The following is a 15,371-nucleotide window of genomic DNA, read 5'->3' on the forward strand; positions in this document are numbered from 1 at the left end:
CGAGAAGAGTAGAGGGAGGGAGGAGAAAGAGGACGGGGACAAGGAAAGAAAAGAAGAGGAAGAGGTAAAGCAGATGAAGAAAAGGAGAAAGGGAGAGATGAAGGAATTAGAAGAAAGGATGAGGAGAATAGAGTTGGAGGGGGAAACGAGGAAAAGGGAAGACAGGAAGAGAAATATAATCGTAAAAGGAGTGAATGCAAAGGAGAAAGGGATAGACGGGTTAAGAAAAGAAATAGAAGAGATAGTGGGAGCGACGGGGGCGACAACGAGAGTGGAAGGGATAAGGAGTATAGGGAAGAAAGATAAGGAGAGAAGGGAAATGGTATGGGTAAGATTAGTGAGTGTAGGGGAGAAAATTGAAGTGATGAAAGGAAAAGCGAAGCTGAGGGAAAAAAGGGAGTGGATAGTGGATGATCTGACAGAAAAGGAGAGAAGGATAGAGTGGTGGATAAGGAAAGAAGCGGAAAGGATAAGGAGGGAAGGTAGGAAAGTAAGAGTAGGATATATGAAAATATGGATTGAGGAGAAATTAAGGGTATGGGATGAGATTAAGGATGAGTTGAGGGAATGGCACGGAAAAGAAGTAAGAGAATGGAAGAGGGGATGGAGAAGGGTAGAGGGGTGGAAAAAGAGAAAGAGGATTTTTAGTAGAGTTGTGGACGGAGGGAGAGAGAGAGGGGAAAATAGAAGGAAATATAGAAAATGAGAAGCACAGGAAAAAGAGGAGGAATAAGAAAAAAGGAGATGGCAAAAAGTATAAGATAGACTTTTGGAATGTGGCAGGCATGGAAAACAAAGAGAAGGATTTCAGGGAGAGACTAAAAGAATGGGATGTGATGTTCCTGAGTGAGACTTGGTTACAGAAGAAGGGATGGGAAAGAGTTCGAAAATGGCTGCCAAAAGGATACGTGTGGGAAGTGCAAGAGACGGCAAGGAAGAGTAAAAAAGGGAGGGCAATGGAAAAAATGATTGTGGGGATAAGAGAAGGGATAGGGTGAGAAAAGGATGATAAGGAAAGAAAAGAGGAGGGATTACAAGCAGTAAAAGTAAATTTAGGGGGAGAGTGGTGGAGGCTAATAGGAGTGTATGTAAATAGAGATTTGGAGGAAAAAAATGGGAAAGCTGAGAGAGTGGATGGAGGATAGAGAGAAAAGGGTGAGGGTGTTAATAGGGGAGGATTTCAATGCTAGGACGGGGAGAGAAGGGAAAAGAATAGATGAGGATGAAGAGGGAGGGGGGTAAGTAGGCTAATACCACTATGGGAAGACGATTGTGACGTCACTGGCGCCGTACCCCCATTTTTCTTATCACGGCGCACAGCATCACAGTCGTCTCCCCATAGTGATACTACCCGGCGATCTCTCCCCACTACAGATAGTTACCCATAGCGGCGTTACTCATCTGTCGGTTTTATTTTTTACGTCTTATAGCTGTTTTAATAAAAATGTAAAATTTTTTTTTTTTACTGCAAAAAGGAAGTTGCACTATTTATCTACTAATTAGTTTTTTTTTTTCATTTTTTATGTCATAGTTATTTTAATAAAAAAAATTTTTTTTAATTTACTGCAAAAGAAGATTCAGTCTTAACCTAATTTATGGGAGGTTGGTTTTAAATTAAGCACACTATTATATATATATATATATATATATTTATTTATTTATTTATTGGTTATATATTCTTAAAAATACAGTAATAACAAAAGTAACATTATTAATTATGAACGTTTATTGGTTACATATTGTTCAAATATACATCAATTCTTGTAATTGTTAGGTGGTTACATATTTGTGCGGAATGTAAAATATATTATTTTCGTGAATAACTTTGAGGCCGCAGCGACCCGTACAAATTTGAAATACCGCCACCCGTAAATTGATTTCTTTTAGAAATGTAATGTTGATGACGTTTTACATACGAATTATAATAGTCGCGAACTATTTCATCATTTCGTGATAAATCGTTCGAAAAAATATCACGAAATTTATGCATGCCAAACCCAGTACACATAAAATGCGTAAACATGACACAAAAGTGTCCACACACGTCAGAAGTGTTGTTTTGAAATTCTTGAGGGTTGTAGAGTATGATTTTGCAGTTTCTTTTAAGTCGTTTGAGATGTTGGGGGATGATGGGTGGCAACCCATAGCTGTCGAAATAGTGTCCGATGCCGTCCCTTCCGACGTACATAGCGACCCAGTGTGTCCCGGGTTTTGTATGATCATCGGTATTAGCAATAATAGCCGCAGGTTTACTCCACACAGCTGGTATCTCGTCAGAGGCGTAAACGCCTATGGTATCGCACGGTATATTTTGTAGAGCTGCCCGTAATTGGTGGGTGTTCATAACCACCAAGAATTGACTGGCGAGATATCTTCTTCTTCTTCTTCTTTGATATTATGATGATTATTACGATTACACCAAGTCGTAAAAAACGATGGTGCGGGTGGTGATGACGGTGATGTCAATGATAATAATGATGTAGAATCCAAAAGACTGTATTTTTTAAGCCATTTTCCAAGGCGTAATGCGTTATTTAAAGCACATGTATATTCGCAATTGTTTGTCTTACTTTTTATGTTATGAATAAGGCAGGTCTGTTCTAATCGAGGTAATTGATGAAATGGCGGCCATTCTTTCTCTTCTTCTAAATTTATAACGTTTCTGCTGGTAATACGATGAAGAAATGTTGATTTATCAAAGCCTCGAGTGAATATACGGTTGGTAAACTGTGCAATCGTTCTCAAATGTCGTCGTAAGTTTTTATATGGTATATCTCCTTCATACCACTCAATACCGTGGAAATTTTTACTAAGCCAATTATTTTGAGATTTTGAACGATTTGGCAGTTCAATAAAAGAACACGATTACGCGATGATCCAATGAGCACAGTGGGTTGTGTTTATAGAGACAATAACAACTTCTTTTGGAATGAAAGATTCTTCAGCGTCTTTGAAACCTTGTATATCGACAACGATATTCTTATTTGTAAGTGTGTTTGTAAAAGAATTGTTATCTTGAATATAAGCTGTAGTACTATACACGATCAAAAACCGATACAGACTGTCGGGTAAATATATGCGTTCTTTGTTCGAGGCGTGGTTGTTCCAGTAGTACCCGTTTCCATAGTGCGCTTATTTCAGCTCTCGGCAGCGTTTATCCGCCATAGTTTACAATTACCTGTCTAGAAGCATCGATTTCTAAAATATTATCATATTCGGCGTAAATGATACAATTTACCGTAGTTTTTAACGCTTCAAAACGCACATCAATTCTAACATTCCCGTGTTTCATTAAATTCCAGTGCGTATTGTTGTTTGCCTAAAGGTCCGGTGTGAGGTCAAATGCGAAAAGACAGTACCCATTTGGATAATTTTCACGAAAAATAGAATTACCCTCGTTTAAAAAATGTATACCTGTTCCAGAAAAGAGTGTGTGATAGGTATCCATATACAGGCCTTCTTTTGTAAAATCTGGTTGTAGCGGTTTACTAGGTATTTGTGTGCCGTCAACGTATAAAGATAAATAATTAATTTTGTAATGATGAAAATTAAAAGGATTAAGCGTGCGATTCCGTTGAATGCTCTATTATCGACAAAACCGATTATTAAATGTTTTGGTATCTGACCAAGTATCACATTGTCGAGCGTTTCACCGTATATACCGCTATGTATAGATATAGATTTTACTTCAACACGCGTAAGAGGATATTTTGCTGTAGTTTTTGAAAGAGCTTTAGCGTGGGCTAATAATATACCTAGTGAAATCTTTGAACGCCTGACAAGTATCGTAGCATCGAGTATATGAACTTCGAAACCTCGTTCGGTTTGATCCATAAGGCAGAAAGCATCTCTTGATCGTACCATCCGCAAACGCATTTCTACGCCGTTTATCAGAAACCTTTCTTGATTGAAAACATCGCAATGTAAATGACCCATAAGATCAATTTTCTTAGCATTAGCTGTTAACGAACACTTTTAGAAAACCGGCGTTTAAGATGGATGGTTGCGCCATTGCACTAGCCGTATCGCTATATCATAACATACTTGTTAAATGAGAGTTTTTTGCAGCAGGGCCATAATTAAGCAATGTTTCTATATAAGCTCTGTAAGCGTACGCATTATTTGGGGGTGTTACAAGTTTTTGATTGAAAAACACATCTACCTGATTGAATAACGAATGCATAAAATTATTGACGGGTCCTACTAGCTTATCAACAGCACCTGAAGTCTCTTCTTTTTTTGGAATTTCTTTGGAAACGGTCGGTCTTATTTGAACACTGATGCATAACATGGTATGTGGTAAGTCGATGTATTCTTCCCCCTGGCCTGCCATAACAAATTCTATAGGCGAATCATCGGTTAACGACGATATTGGTTTGTAATGTAACCATTGCGAGTTTTCAATTGTTGCTTGCGTTAGTGGGACGGTGAATAATTCCAATTCTGATTTGAGACACTTGCACGAATGAGAGTGTAAAAAGGCCATGTCTGCTTTACGTCAAATATGTTATTGAAAAATGTCAACTACAGTTCGTTTATCGCAAATAGAGCTCTTTTTCTTTTTTATCTTCTTATTCTTCTTCAACATGTTTGTCTTAGTTTTCGGTGTTTTGTTACTGTAAATCTTTTTCTTTTTCTTTTGACGCCTTACGATATGATCGTTGTCGCGAATGTTAATTAAATGCTGCATATTTGACTTTCTCGGCGTTTTATAGCCCGAACCCTCCATGAGAATATCAATTTTTTCTTCGGCTTTCCGTTTTAGGTTCTCAGCTGAATCTTTCATACGGCTGTTAAAAGTTTCTTTAAACGGTATATCTCTTTGAATTACATCACGAGCTACATTCAGAGCGAGCAACTTCTTTACCAATGGCCCTGGCTCCTTTTGATAAAAGGGGTAAAACACGTCGAAAGAGACCGCCAAGAAAACTATTGATTCCATGACCGCGTTGATTTGGGGCGCCTACATAAACGCGTTTGATGCCACTTTGTCTACTGCTACCGTGTTGAATATCGAAACACGCATCGTAATATGTCATTTTTAGTCTAATCTCTTAAAATATAGTGTTACAGTCAATGTATCATATTCGAATGGTATAGTTTGTCCAAACTCGTCTCTTATATCAATCTCGATTGTTTGCAAAGCAGTGTGTATTAGCGGTATATATTTAGCTGTTGCAAAGCTTTTATACTTAACCGAACCATAATCATACGATTCTATATCTAGAGATACTGTGCGAAGTAGAGGTGTTTGCACATCACCTGTAATGTACGATTCGCATATATCGGTATATACAAACAGCGTTGTAGGTAATGCTCTGATTAAACTAGCCGGTCTGGCCAAGACATTTCATCAGCCAATATATGACATTGAGTTTCATAACCGAATATTTGAGCCAGAGTTGGCGATTGGCGGAAACCATGTGTTATAGCCATACAATCTGTACATGAACGCTGTGCTGTGACATAACCAAACCTATTTAATGTAAAAATTAAATGTTTCTTCAGCGATGTTTTGTTTACTGTTTCGATAAGATCGTCAATTGTCTGATATAGTCCTTGTAGTACTATATGATGTTCTAAACCCGTTTTTAACTCCTCTTCTTCTTCAGGCGGATCATTGATAAAATTTTTTATTTTCACCAAAGTCTTTTCATCTTGTGAAAAATGGAGAAACGTTATAGGTATTTGAATATCAGTTAAAGAAACACCCCACTCCCCTTGTAAACGTAATGCTTGTGGTAGACGTGTAATAAAATGAGTTGTTGTGTTATCCTGAAAATATGAAGAACTGCTGTTGCTAGGTAAAACCACGTAAAAATTATCCCTCATTATAATTTTTTAAATCGTTAGGGTTTATCCACTTATTAAAACTTTCTGGAAAACCGCGCCAGTTAACGAGGATACGTCTTGCACTGCCTCGTCGAGGGCTGCCTTTACTACGAATTATTCTTTCGACCATAAGATCGATCTTTGCATAATCTCGTCAGATCCTGCTCAATTCTTCTTCATAAAAAATGCCGTCAATATCTTCACCATGAAGGTTTCGTAAAAAATATACAGGTGATTGTGGATGTGTGGAAATGCGTATTATAAGAAATATTTCTTTGCTCCAGCCGCCTTCATAACCTTTCGCGAACGCTGCTTTACTACTACTGATTCGCACCAGATCACCGATCTTGTATTTAGGAGCACGGGCACGTTTACTGTCATATCTACGTGCGAGATTTGATCGAGCAAATCTTGCATTGTTCAATGTTACATCTTGCGGGACCATTTTAATATCGCTATGATACGAACGATTGTACGCATCAACAATGTTATTTAGTACATCGATATATCGCTTATTTCTTGCATAAGTGAAATATCGCCATATACGCTCTTTTAATGTCCTGTTAAATCTTTCAACAACTGCAGCTTTCAAATCTGGATTACGGGCCACTCAAAAACCAATTTTTGCGTTTTTTAAAAAAAGCTGTGGCAGATCCCACAAATTCTTTACCACAATCTGTTTGTACAACAATAGGTCGTCTACCATTACTACGGGCTAGTATATGTGCTAAACCCCTAGCAACACTAGTACTTGTTTTATCACGTAATTTTTCAACCCAAGCAAATTTGCTTAAAACGTCAATAACAACAAGTAAATATGCGTAATTATCATTATAATTTTTAATTGCACGTAGATCTACGATATCTGCTTCTCATACATTGTCGATATTATACAGATTGTAAGAACATCTAGGATATTGGCGACGTAAAGGCCTATGCAATGTATATACATCTTGACTTTCTAGCCAGGCAATTGTTTTGTTTTTGGGTATTGATTTTTTTTGTTTCACGCAATAATTTTGGTGCTCCAGAAAAAGAGGTCGCGTGCATTGGTTCATAATAAATTTTCTCTAGCTTTTTCATGTTCTATCACGGGGTTCTTTTTTTTCCTAGGTGATAAACTTTTCCACCTATCTGCGGTACCATAACACTCGCTGTAGGTATCGGTATCATCTGTAGGAAGCTCGCTTGAATCAGACCGCATACGCGACGGTCCTGCGGTGTGTGTATTGTTAGGTACTTGAAGCGTATTGTTATTGACCGGTTCATTTAACCATAAATTTTGATTTCCCATAAATTCACGTGGGACCTTTACACTGTGCATGAATGTGACGAAGCGATTTCTGCCGATCGGTTTTGCTATTTTTCTGGAGCGCATAGCGTCGTTTATAAGATCGACGATATTAGATTCCTTTATTTTTACACCATCAATAGAAATAACACCATATTTATCCCAAGTTAGTCTTTCAGAAGCGTTAAAATGTATATGGTTTAATAAGAGTCTAGCTTTTGGTCGATATTTTGATGGCACGCTATCCAGAATAAATAAATCGTCTAAACAATCTTTTGTTCCGGTGTTTTTACCTCTTCATCCTTCGAATATCTTGATTGCTTTGTTTTGTAAACAGTGTCAATCAAAGTATTAATAGATTTAGTAGGTATATTACGTTTTGCTTCTTCTACAAAATACAGGTAACGTTGTAACGTTTGCAAGTAAGCTTTGCATTTTTTTCTTTCGTCCGCAAATTTGCTTGAATTGAGAATTTCAAGCATTTCTTCATCTAGTCTGCTTATCGTCGTACCAGGAGTTTGAATTGTTCTATCATTCGATGTCCGTGTTAATTGCGCAATTTTTTCTTCGGGTATCAAGACCATTTTTTTTGCGTGTTCCATTATTTTTTAGTTTCCACCTATAAGGCGAGATAACACGGTGCCTAATATAGGTGCTAATAATAACCCAGATAACTAAGTTAGATTCAGCACATCGGGCAATCTAATGCATTGCATGTATTGTTGCGAATTTGCAGGCAATTTGCTGGCTACAAAATTTAACGTAAAACTGAATCAGCAACAGGAGAGCAAAAACACAACATCAGTTAATGAAATGTTAAGACCAAACGTTTATTAATGATAACATATCACGTTGACAGCAAACTGTCGGCTCATCATGAGCTTGCATTCGTATATATCATAATGACAGCAATATGTCATCAAAATGATGGCACGTATGATATCAAAAGTTTAATACAAGAAGTAGAATATTTGGTGAATATTGTTAAAGATTCTAAATTGCAGCTTCTTATCGACAATTTGGTGATATGACAATATTCGGTTCCGCCATGTGTAAGACCCCACGCAAACAAGTGAGTGCTGGCGCTACCGCTAGGCGGCCACGCCGCGGGGGATTTCTCGTGAGTCAAGTGCGGCCACAAGCGTTATATCTAGGCGCCACCACAGCCGACTCCCCAATTCATGCCATGGTTCGTACTTCAGTGAGCCTTTAGGAGCTACATGTTGTAACATCGAGACGAATACTCGTTCTCATTCTTTTAAAACATGACGTGTGTATGAGCATAGAACGCTGTTCTACATAAAATTTTATATCTATGGTGTAGAAATCCCATTCAATTTGAATTACTTTTTTTTTAATTGATTTTAATCGCTTATTTTCGGCAGGGAAGTATTTTGAAACTATATTAATATTCTGGTGAAAGAATTTTGCAAATATTGCAGCAGATATATACAAATTTCTTGCAAGAATTAAACTGCAGAATCTTTCAGAAGAATTGAGTATGAGAAAGCAGATCATAACGTTCTGTTCGCAGAATCTTTCAAGAATCTGCTGCAAGATTTACTGCAGTCTTGCACAAAATTACTAGTAGAATAGTAATTGTGATATATGCGCTAGTAATTTTATTATAGTTATTTTAGTTAGTCCCTATGTAGCGTTTGGCGCCTATGCGTTCCCGCCAAGAACCGACTCTCTCTCTCTCGTTGAAACTAACCAACGTGCGACTGCTCCCTTGCGTTACTAATATTCATTTGGCATTCTCAATATAATAAATATAGTTTCGTTCATATATATTACTTATTTACCACCCATAAGACATCACAATTGGCGACGAGGATATTCTGGCAAAGCGGGTGCATCGGAAATTGAACGAGAAGTACAATCAAGGCGGATGTAACAATTGAGGTTAGAGATGCCGGACAACGGTAATGATACAGATAAGCAGCAGTTTCAAAAGGCTCAGGAACAATGGCTTGAGCAGCAGCGTATTTTAGATCAGAGACGTCAGGAGCAGGAGCAATTAAAAGCCAAGTTGCATCAAGAGCAGATGCAGCTAGCAGAGTGGCAAAGGCAACTGCAGCAGCAGCAAAATTTAATGCAGCAGCAAGCACAACAAGTAAAGACTCAGGTACCTAAAGAAGCGATGCCGAACATTACTTTTCTTTCAACGATTGGAGCGCTGTCCGAATTTAATATTGGTGAAGACTGGAATCTCTATCAAGAGCGGCTAGGACAGTATTTTGTAGCGAATCAAGTTTCGCAGGAACGTAAGGTAGCAGTATTAATTACATTAGTAGGACAAGAGGCTTATAAAATTTTAAAGGACCTCTGTGATTCAACGCTTCTAGAATGTGAATCGTATGAAGAATTGTGCGAAATTTTAAAGAAACAGTTTGCCCCAAGAGTCTCGGTTTTCAAGGAGAGAATCGAATTTTACGAGTTAAAGCAGAAGGAAAAGGAGTCAGTAAATGAGTGGTTTGCTCGTATTAAGAGCAAAGCTATCAACTGCAAATTTGGAGCGCAACTGGACGACAAAATCAAGGACAGATTTGTTACTGGGTTAAGTAAAGGTCGAATTTTGGATAGAGTATGCGAGGAAGAGCATACAACAACGCTACAGTCGATTCTCGAGGTGGCAAGAAAGAAGGAAGCAGCTTTGGCTTTGTCGTCTAAGGCTAGTCTGGTGGACGTGCACAATTTGAAGTCGAGAAAAGCAAAATCGGCTCAGCAGGTGACGTTCCAGAAAAAGAAGAAAGAGGAGAAGACAGGAAGCCAGCACCAAGGATCCAAAGAAGAACCGAAATGCGTACATTGCGGAGGTACAAGGCATATTTTTGCAAAGTGCAAGTATAAGACATATAAATGTAAAATTTGTAGCAAGGAAGGTCATTTGGCTAAAATTTGTAAAAATAATAAGAGCACGGTAGCTAATACAAATTATTTAGAATCTGGTTCAAATGATAAGGATACAGAGATTGTGGATATGTATAATTTAAGCAATGTTTTAGCAAGCGAAGAACCGTTAATAGTTAAAGTTGAGATTGAAGGTAAATCTATTGCCATGGAATTAGATACCGGAGCGGGTAAATCAATATTACCGGAAAAGATTTTTAAAGAAAAATTTAGTCATTGCAAATTAGAAAACACAAAGATTAGGTTAAGGATGTATAACGGAAGTATTTTAATTCCGGAAGGGCAAATTTCAGTTAATATTAAATGCAAAGAGACAGTGATTCAAGCCCAGTTAATAGTGGTAAAGAAAGGAAACAGAATATTAATGGGTAGAGATTTAATGAAACTGTTAAATATTAAAATGGAACAGATCAATTCTATTAAAGAAGAAGATAATTTAAAAGCATTACTGCAAGAGTATAAAGAATTATTTAATAACGAGTTGGGTAAATATAAATTTGAAAAGATAGATTTAAAATTATCAAAGGAAGCTAATCCTATTTTTATTAAACCAAGACCGATACCATTAGCATTTAAAGAAAAAATAAGTAAACAATTAGAGGAATTAGAAAAGAAAGGAGTAATTGAGCCTATAGATACGTCAGCTTGGGGTACGCCCCTGGTACCGGTTATTAAGAAAGATGGAAGTATTAGAATTTGCGCCGATTATAAAATTACAGTCAATAAATTTTTAGAAGACGTTAAGCATCCTTTACCTAGAATTGAAGAATTATTTACAGCGTTAAGCGGTGGAGAATCATTTACTAAGTTAGATTTAACAGCGGCGTATAATCAATTAGAGGTTACAGAAAGAACTAGTAGGTTACTTGCGTGGAGTACTCATAAAATTATTTATTCGCTTAAAAGGTTACCGTTTGGAACCAAGCCAGCGTGTTCAATTTTTCAAAGAACGATAGAAAAAGTCTTGCAAGGTGTAAAAAACGTAATTAATTTCATTGATGATATTGTAGTTACAGGTGCTAACAAGGAAGAGCATTTAAAGAATTTAAGAGAAGTATTCAAACGTCTTTCAGAGGCGGGATTTAAAATCAATTTAAAGAAATCTGTATTTTTTCAACCCGAAATTAAATATCTTGGACATGTAATTAACAAAGAAGGGTTGCATAAGGATCCAGAAAAAGTAGCTGCAATGTTAGAAGCACCTAAACCAAAAAATGTGTCAGAAGTAAAGGCCTTTGTTGGTATGGTTAATTATTATGGCAAATTCGTACCGAATTTATCACAAGTGTTAACACCTTTATATGAACTCCAGCGTAGTACAACATTTAAATGGACGCAGCAATGCGAAGAAGCGTTTAATAATGTTAAAAGCGAATTAGCGTCAGAGAGAAATTTGGTTCATTTTAACAAAAAGTGGAAATTGAAATTAGTTTGTGATGCATCCAAGGTAGGCATTGGAGCTGTCTTATTACATGTTTTGCCAGATAGCACAGAAAAACCAATTGCATTTGCATCTAGAGTTCTTCACGATGCAGAAAAGAATTATTCAGTAATTCATAAAGAAGCATTAGCTATTTATTGGGCTATATGCAAATTTTATCAATATTTAATGGGTAACGAGTTTATTTTATGTTCTGATCATAAACCATTAATGGCTTTGTTTGGGGAGCATAAAGGCATTCCACAAATGGCAGCAGGCAGATTACAAAGATGGGCCTTATTTTTAAGCGGATTTCAATATAAGTTTGAACATATTAAAGGCATTCAAAATGGAGGAGCAGATGGCTTATCTAGGTTGCCAAGACCCATTAAAATTAAAGAAGCAGAAGTTGAAGATTATTTTCATTTTGTTACGGCAGAGCGTACACCTATAGATGCAACACAAATTAAGAAAGAATTGCGAAAAGATAATATATTAAGTAAGGTATATCTGTATACAAGAGACGGATGGCCTAATTCAGTTAGCGAGGAAATAAAAGTTTTTGCAAGTAAAGCGAATGAAATTGGTATTGAAAATGATATTCTTATGTGGGGATATAGAGTAATCGTTCCGTTTAAATTTAGAAAAGCTCTATTGGAAGAGATTCATGGAGCACATTTAGGAATGGCCAAAATGAAAATGATAGCCAGACAGTATTTCTGGTGGCCTAATATTGATAAGGAAATAGAAGAATACGTGAAAGAATGTGAAGCTTGCAGAACTACGGCTAATAATCCTAATAAGTCACCATTAATTAAATTTCAGGAAGCTGAATTTCCGTTTGATAGAATTCATATTGACTTTGCAGGACCTTTTAAAGGTAAAACATATTTAATTGTAGTGGATGCATTTACTAAGTGGCCGGAAGTGTTTGAGATGTCTAATACGAACACAGAAAGCACTATTGAAAAATTAAGAGAGTGTTTTGCTCGTTTTGGTCTTCCACGTATGATTTTCTCAGATAATGGCAGACAGTTTGTCTCAGAAGAGTTTGAAAATTTTTGTAAAAATAACGGCATTAAGCATAGAACGTCAGCACCGTATCACCCATCGACTAATGGTTTAGCAGAAAATGCGGTAGGTTCTTTTAAAAAAGGTTTGTCAAAAGCGTTAGCGGATAAGCGAAATGCGTCATTAAGTACAACTACATTAATAAATAGATATTTAGCTTCGTACAGAAATGCGCCACATACTAGCATAGGAGAGAGTCCATCAAAATTAATGTTTGGGCGTGAAATCCGAACTAGATTAAGTTTGTTAAATAGGCCTGAGAGAGATAAGGCTAGAGAGAAACAAGTACAGTATTTTAAAGGAAATCGAGAAATTTTATTAAAGCCAGGAGATATAGTGTATGTTAGAGATTATAAGATTCCAACAAAACCGACGTGGCGTAAGGCGATTATTAAAAGTAAAATCGGAAATAGAACTTATGTGTGTAAAACGTTAGACTCGGAAGAGTTAATTTGGAAAAGACATATAGAGCAGATTATTGAAGCAGGAAAATTTTATAGTGAAGAGGAAGATTGTATGAGTAAAAGTGACAAAGACAATAAGAAATCGGATTCAAAAGAGTTAGAAGTGGTACAAGAGCCGGAAAAGGACAATGTATGTGAAAGTCCGGAGGAAACGAAGACGGATATTAACGTTAAGCCTAAGAGAATTATTAGGCCAGTTCAAAGACTCAATTTATAAAATGTATTAAACATTTAAGTTTTTCATATTTAGTGAGAGAGGAGTGTGATATATGCGCTAGTAATTTTATTATAGTTATTTTAGTTAGTCCCTATGTAGCGTTTGGCGCCTATGCGTTCCCGCCAAGAACCGACTCTCTCTCTCTCGTTGCAACTAACCAACGTGCGACTGCTCCCTTGCGTTACTAATATTCATTTGGCATTCTCAATATAATAAATATAGTTTCGTTCATATATATTACTTATTTACCACCCATAAGACATAGTAATTAAATTGCTGACATTTTGATATCAAACACATCTTCACGTGTAGATATCATGTATGATGATGACTTGCTGACATTTTGATATCAAACACATCAGTTGAATGTAGTGCACGCATGATAACAATTTGCTGACAATTTGCTGAATTTAAATGAAGACTTTAATGATGTCAGAACAATAGACAGTTTGTAGAAACACCTTAGTTCTAGTTTGATGAAATTGAATGCGGAATAAGTGACAGCAAAATGTCATCTGATTACGGTCATTTGGCTATCAGGGAAAGGTAAGAAACCACCTCGCTGTACGACTAACCGTTTCTTATTCTTCCAAGAAGCGTTTTTATCAACTAATTGTCGCAATATGCTCGCATGACGCTTCAAACGACGCTTATATGAGTGTTTAAGAGCCACATTACCGCGTAATATGTTTAAAGCACATATACACCTAATAAGTTTTGGGTCGGCCTTTTTCAAGCAACACGCTGTTTATTACTGAGGTGACATAAGGCCTGTAGTATTGCGGTGTGTTTTTGACCAAATAAGATATGCGCGGGCGGTGCCATTATAAATTTTACTAAATAGCCGATTTTTTATTGTTACATTTACAACAATCTTTAATTAGCGGCGTTGGGCCATCAATATGCAGTTGTTGATTCATTTGATTATAATGTTTTAAACAACGGTGATAACTACACACTTCTGGATCTTTCTGTATATACTCAGGAAGCTTATCCCACAGATAATCTATGTGATTACCGAATTCCCGTAGTAAAATAATTTTTGGTATAAATTGTAATTGTTCAACTGTTAACTCATTGATGGTATCGTCATTGTCTACCAAGATGAAAAACATTTTGACTACTGACAAAATTTGAATTCATGATCGTATTTAAGCACATTAAAAAACACATCTATATATCAGATAAATTTTGTAAAAATATTAGATACGTATTATTGGTATTTCCTGTGCGGTACTCCTATTTTTTAGTTTTTTACGTGGTATTTAAACATGTTGGTACTTATCATCAGGAAATATATGGGTGCGAAAACGACAATTCTCCGGTGTGGATTGCTTTAAATCAAGTAATAAATAACCGTGTGCTGGTGTAGTTGCATGTTATATACCTCCCATAAGAACCGTGTATTTTTAGGATAAATGGCGCGCTAAATGCTGTATTTGGGCCCGATCTCTTGGGTTTTTAAACACAACTATATAATTAGCATTTAATGAAATATCACGCATACCACGTCCTTGGTGAAATAAATTTTGTGTAATAAAAATGACACTAAGATTTTTATGATGACTCCCTTTCGTGAATAAATCTATAACACTGTTATCGGATGCTTCGCGCATAAGATCATCAATAACAATAAGCTTTGACCGTGGATCATCAGCGTAGTCATCATTTCGCGGTAGACCTTCACGAAATTCGACATTATCACCATATTCGGTGTAACCTGATTGCCATTCTGAATAGTAAAATAATACGCCGTCAAACTTGGTATCACTCATAAAATTCATATTTCGAAAAAATCTTTTCACAAAAAAGGTTTTACCACAGCCTGTGGGACCGCAGATCATAGGTCCAAGGGTGTTTCCACGGGCTGGCCAGCCGCCACATACGGGACGTGCTGCACGTTGTGCAGCGGCGGCTGGCACGAAGGATAGTGCGCGCGTACCGCACCGCCCCTAGCGCGGCGACCATGGTACTGGCGGGGCTCCCCCCGGCGGAATTCACGGCCGACGCTCTGGCCTGGTCATACGCCAGAGCGAAGGCCGTCCGCCTACAAGGGGGAGTGGTTACCCCCAGGGTCGCTACGCTATTACGGGAAAGAGCACGCCGGCGGGCCATGAGGGCTTGGCGAGAGAGCCTCGCCAACGACTCGCCGGCGGCAGGATT

The 15,371-nt window shown here is 37.3% G+C and overlaps 1 protein-coding gene across 1 annotated transcript; it reads left to right on the top strand.

The window, feature by feature from the left end:
• Window positions 1–1,111: 1,111 nt before the first annotated feature.
• On the top strand, window positions 1,112–13,439 carry LOC120359742 (uncharacterized protein K02A2.6-like). Its single transcript, XM_039458589.1, has 2 exons — window positions 1,112–9,028; window positions 9,118–13,439. Exon 2 carries the CDS (start codon window positions 9,171–9,173, stop codon window positions 13,206–13,208), a length of 4,038 nt encoding a protein of 1,345 aa, XP_039314523.1. The 5' UTR covers window positions 1,112–9,028; window positions 9,118–9,170; the 3' UTR covers window positions 13,209–13,439.
• The last annotated feature ends 1,932 nt before the right edge of the window (window positions 13,440–15,371 follow it).

The sequence above is a fragment of the Solenopsis invicta genome, chromosome 16 (assembly GCF_016802725.1).
Source record: "Solenopsis invicta isolate M01_SB chromosome 16, UNIL_Sinv_3.0, whole genome shotgun sequence".
In the NCBI taxonomy this organism is placed as follows: domain Eukaryota; kingdom Metazoa; phylum Arthropoda; class Insecta; order Hymenoptera; family Formicidae; genus Solenopsis; species Solenopsis invicta.

What these genes read in the sequence shown, in the direction of transcription:
- LOC120359742 (XM_039458589.1), top strand. Translation starts at nt 9,171, where the DNA reads ATGCAGCTAGCAGAGTGGCAAAGGCAACTGCAGCAGCAGCAAAATTTA.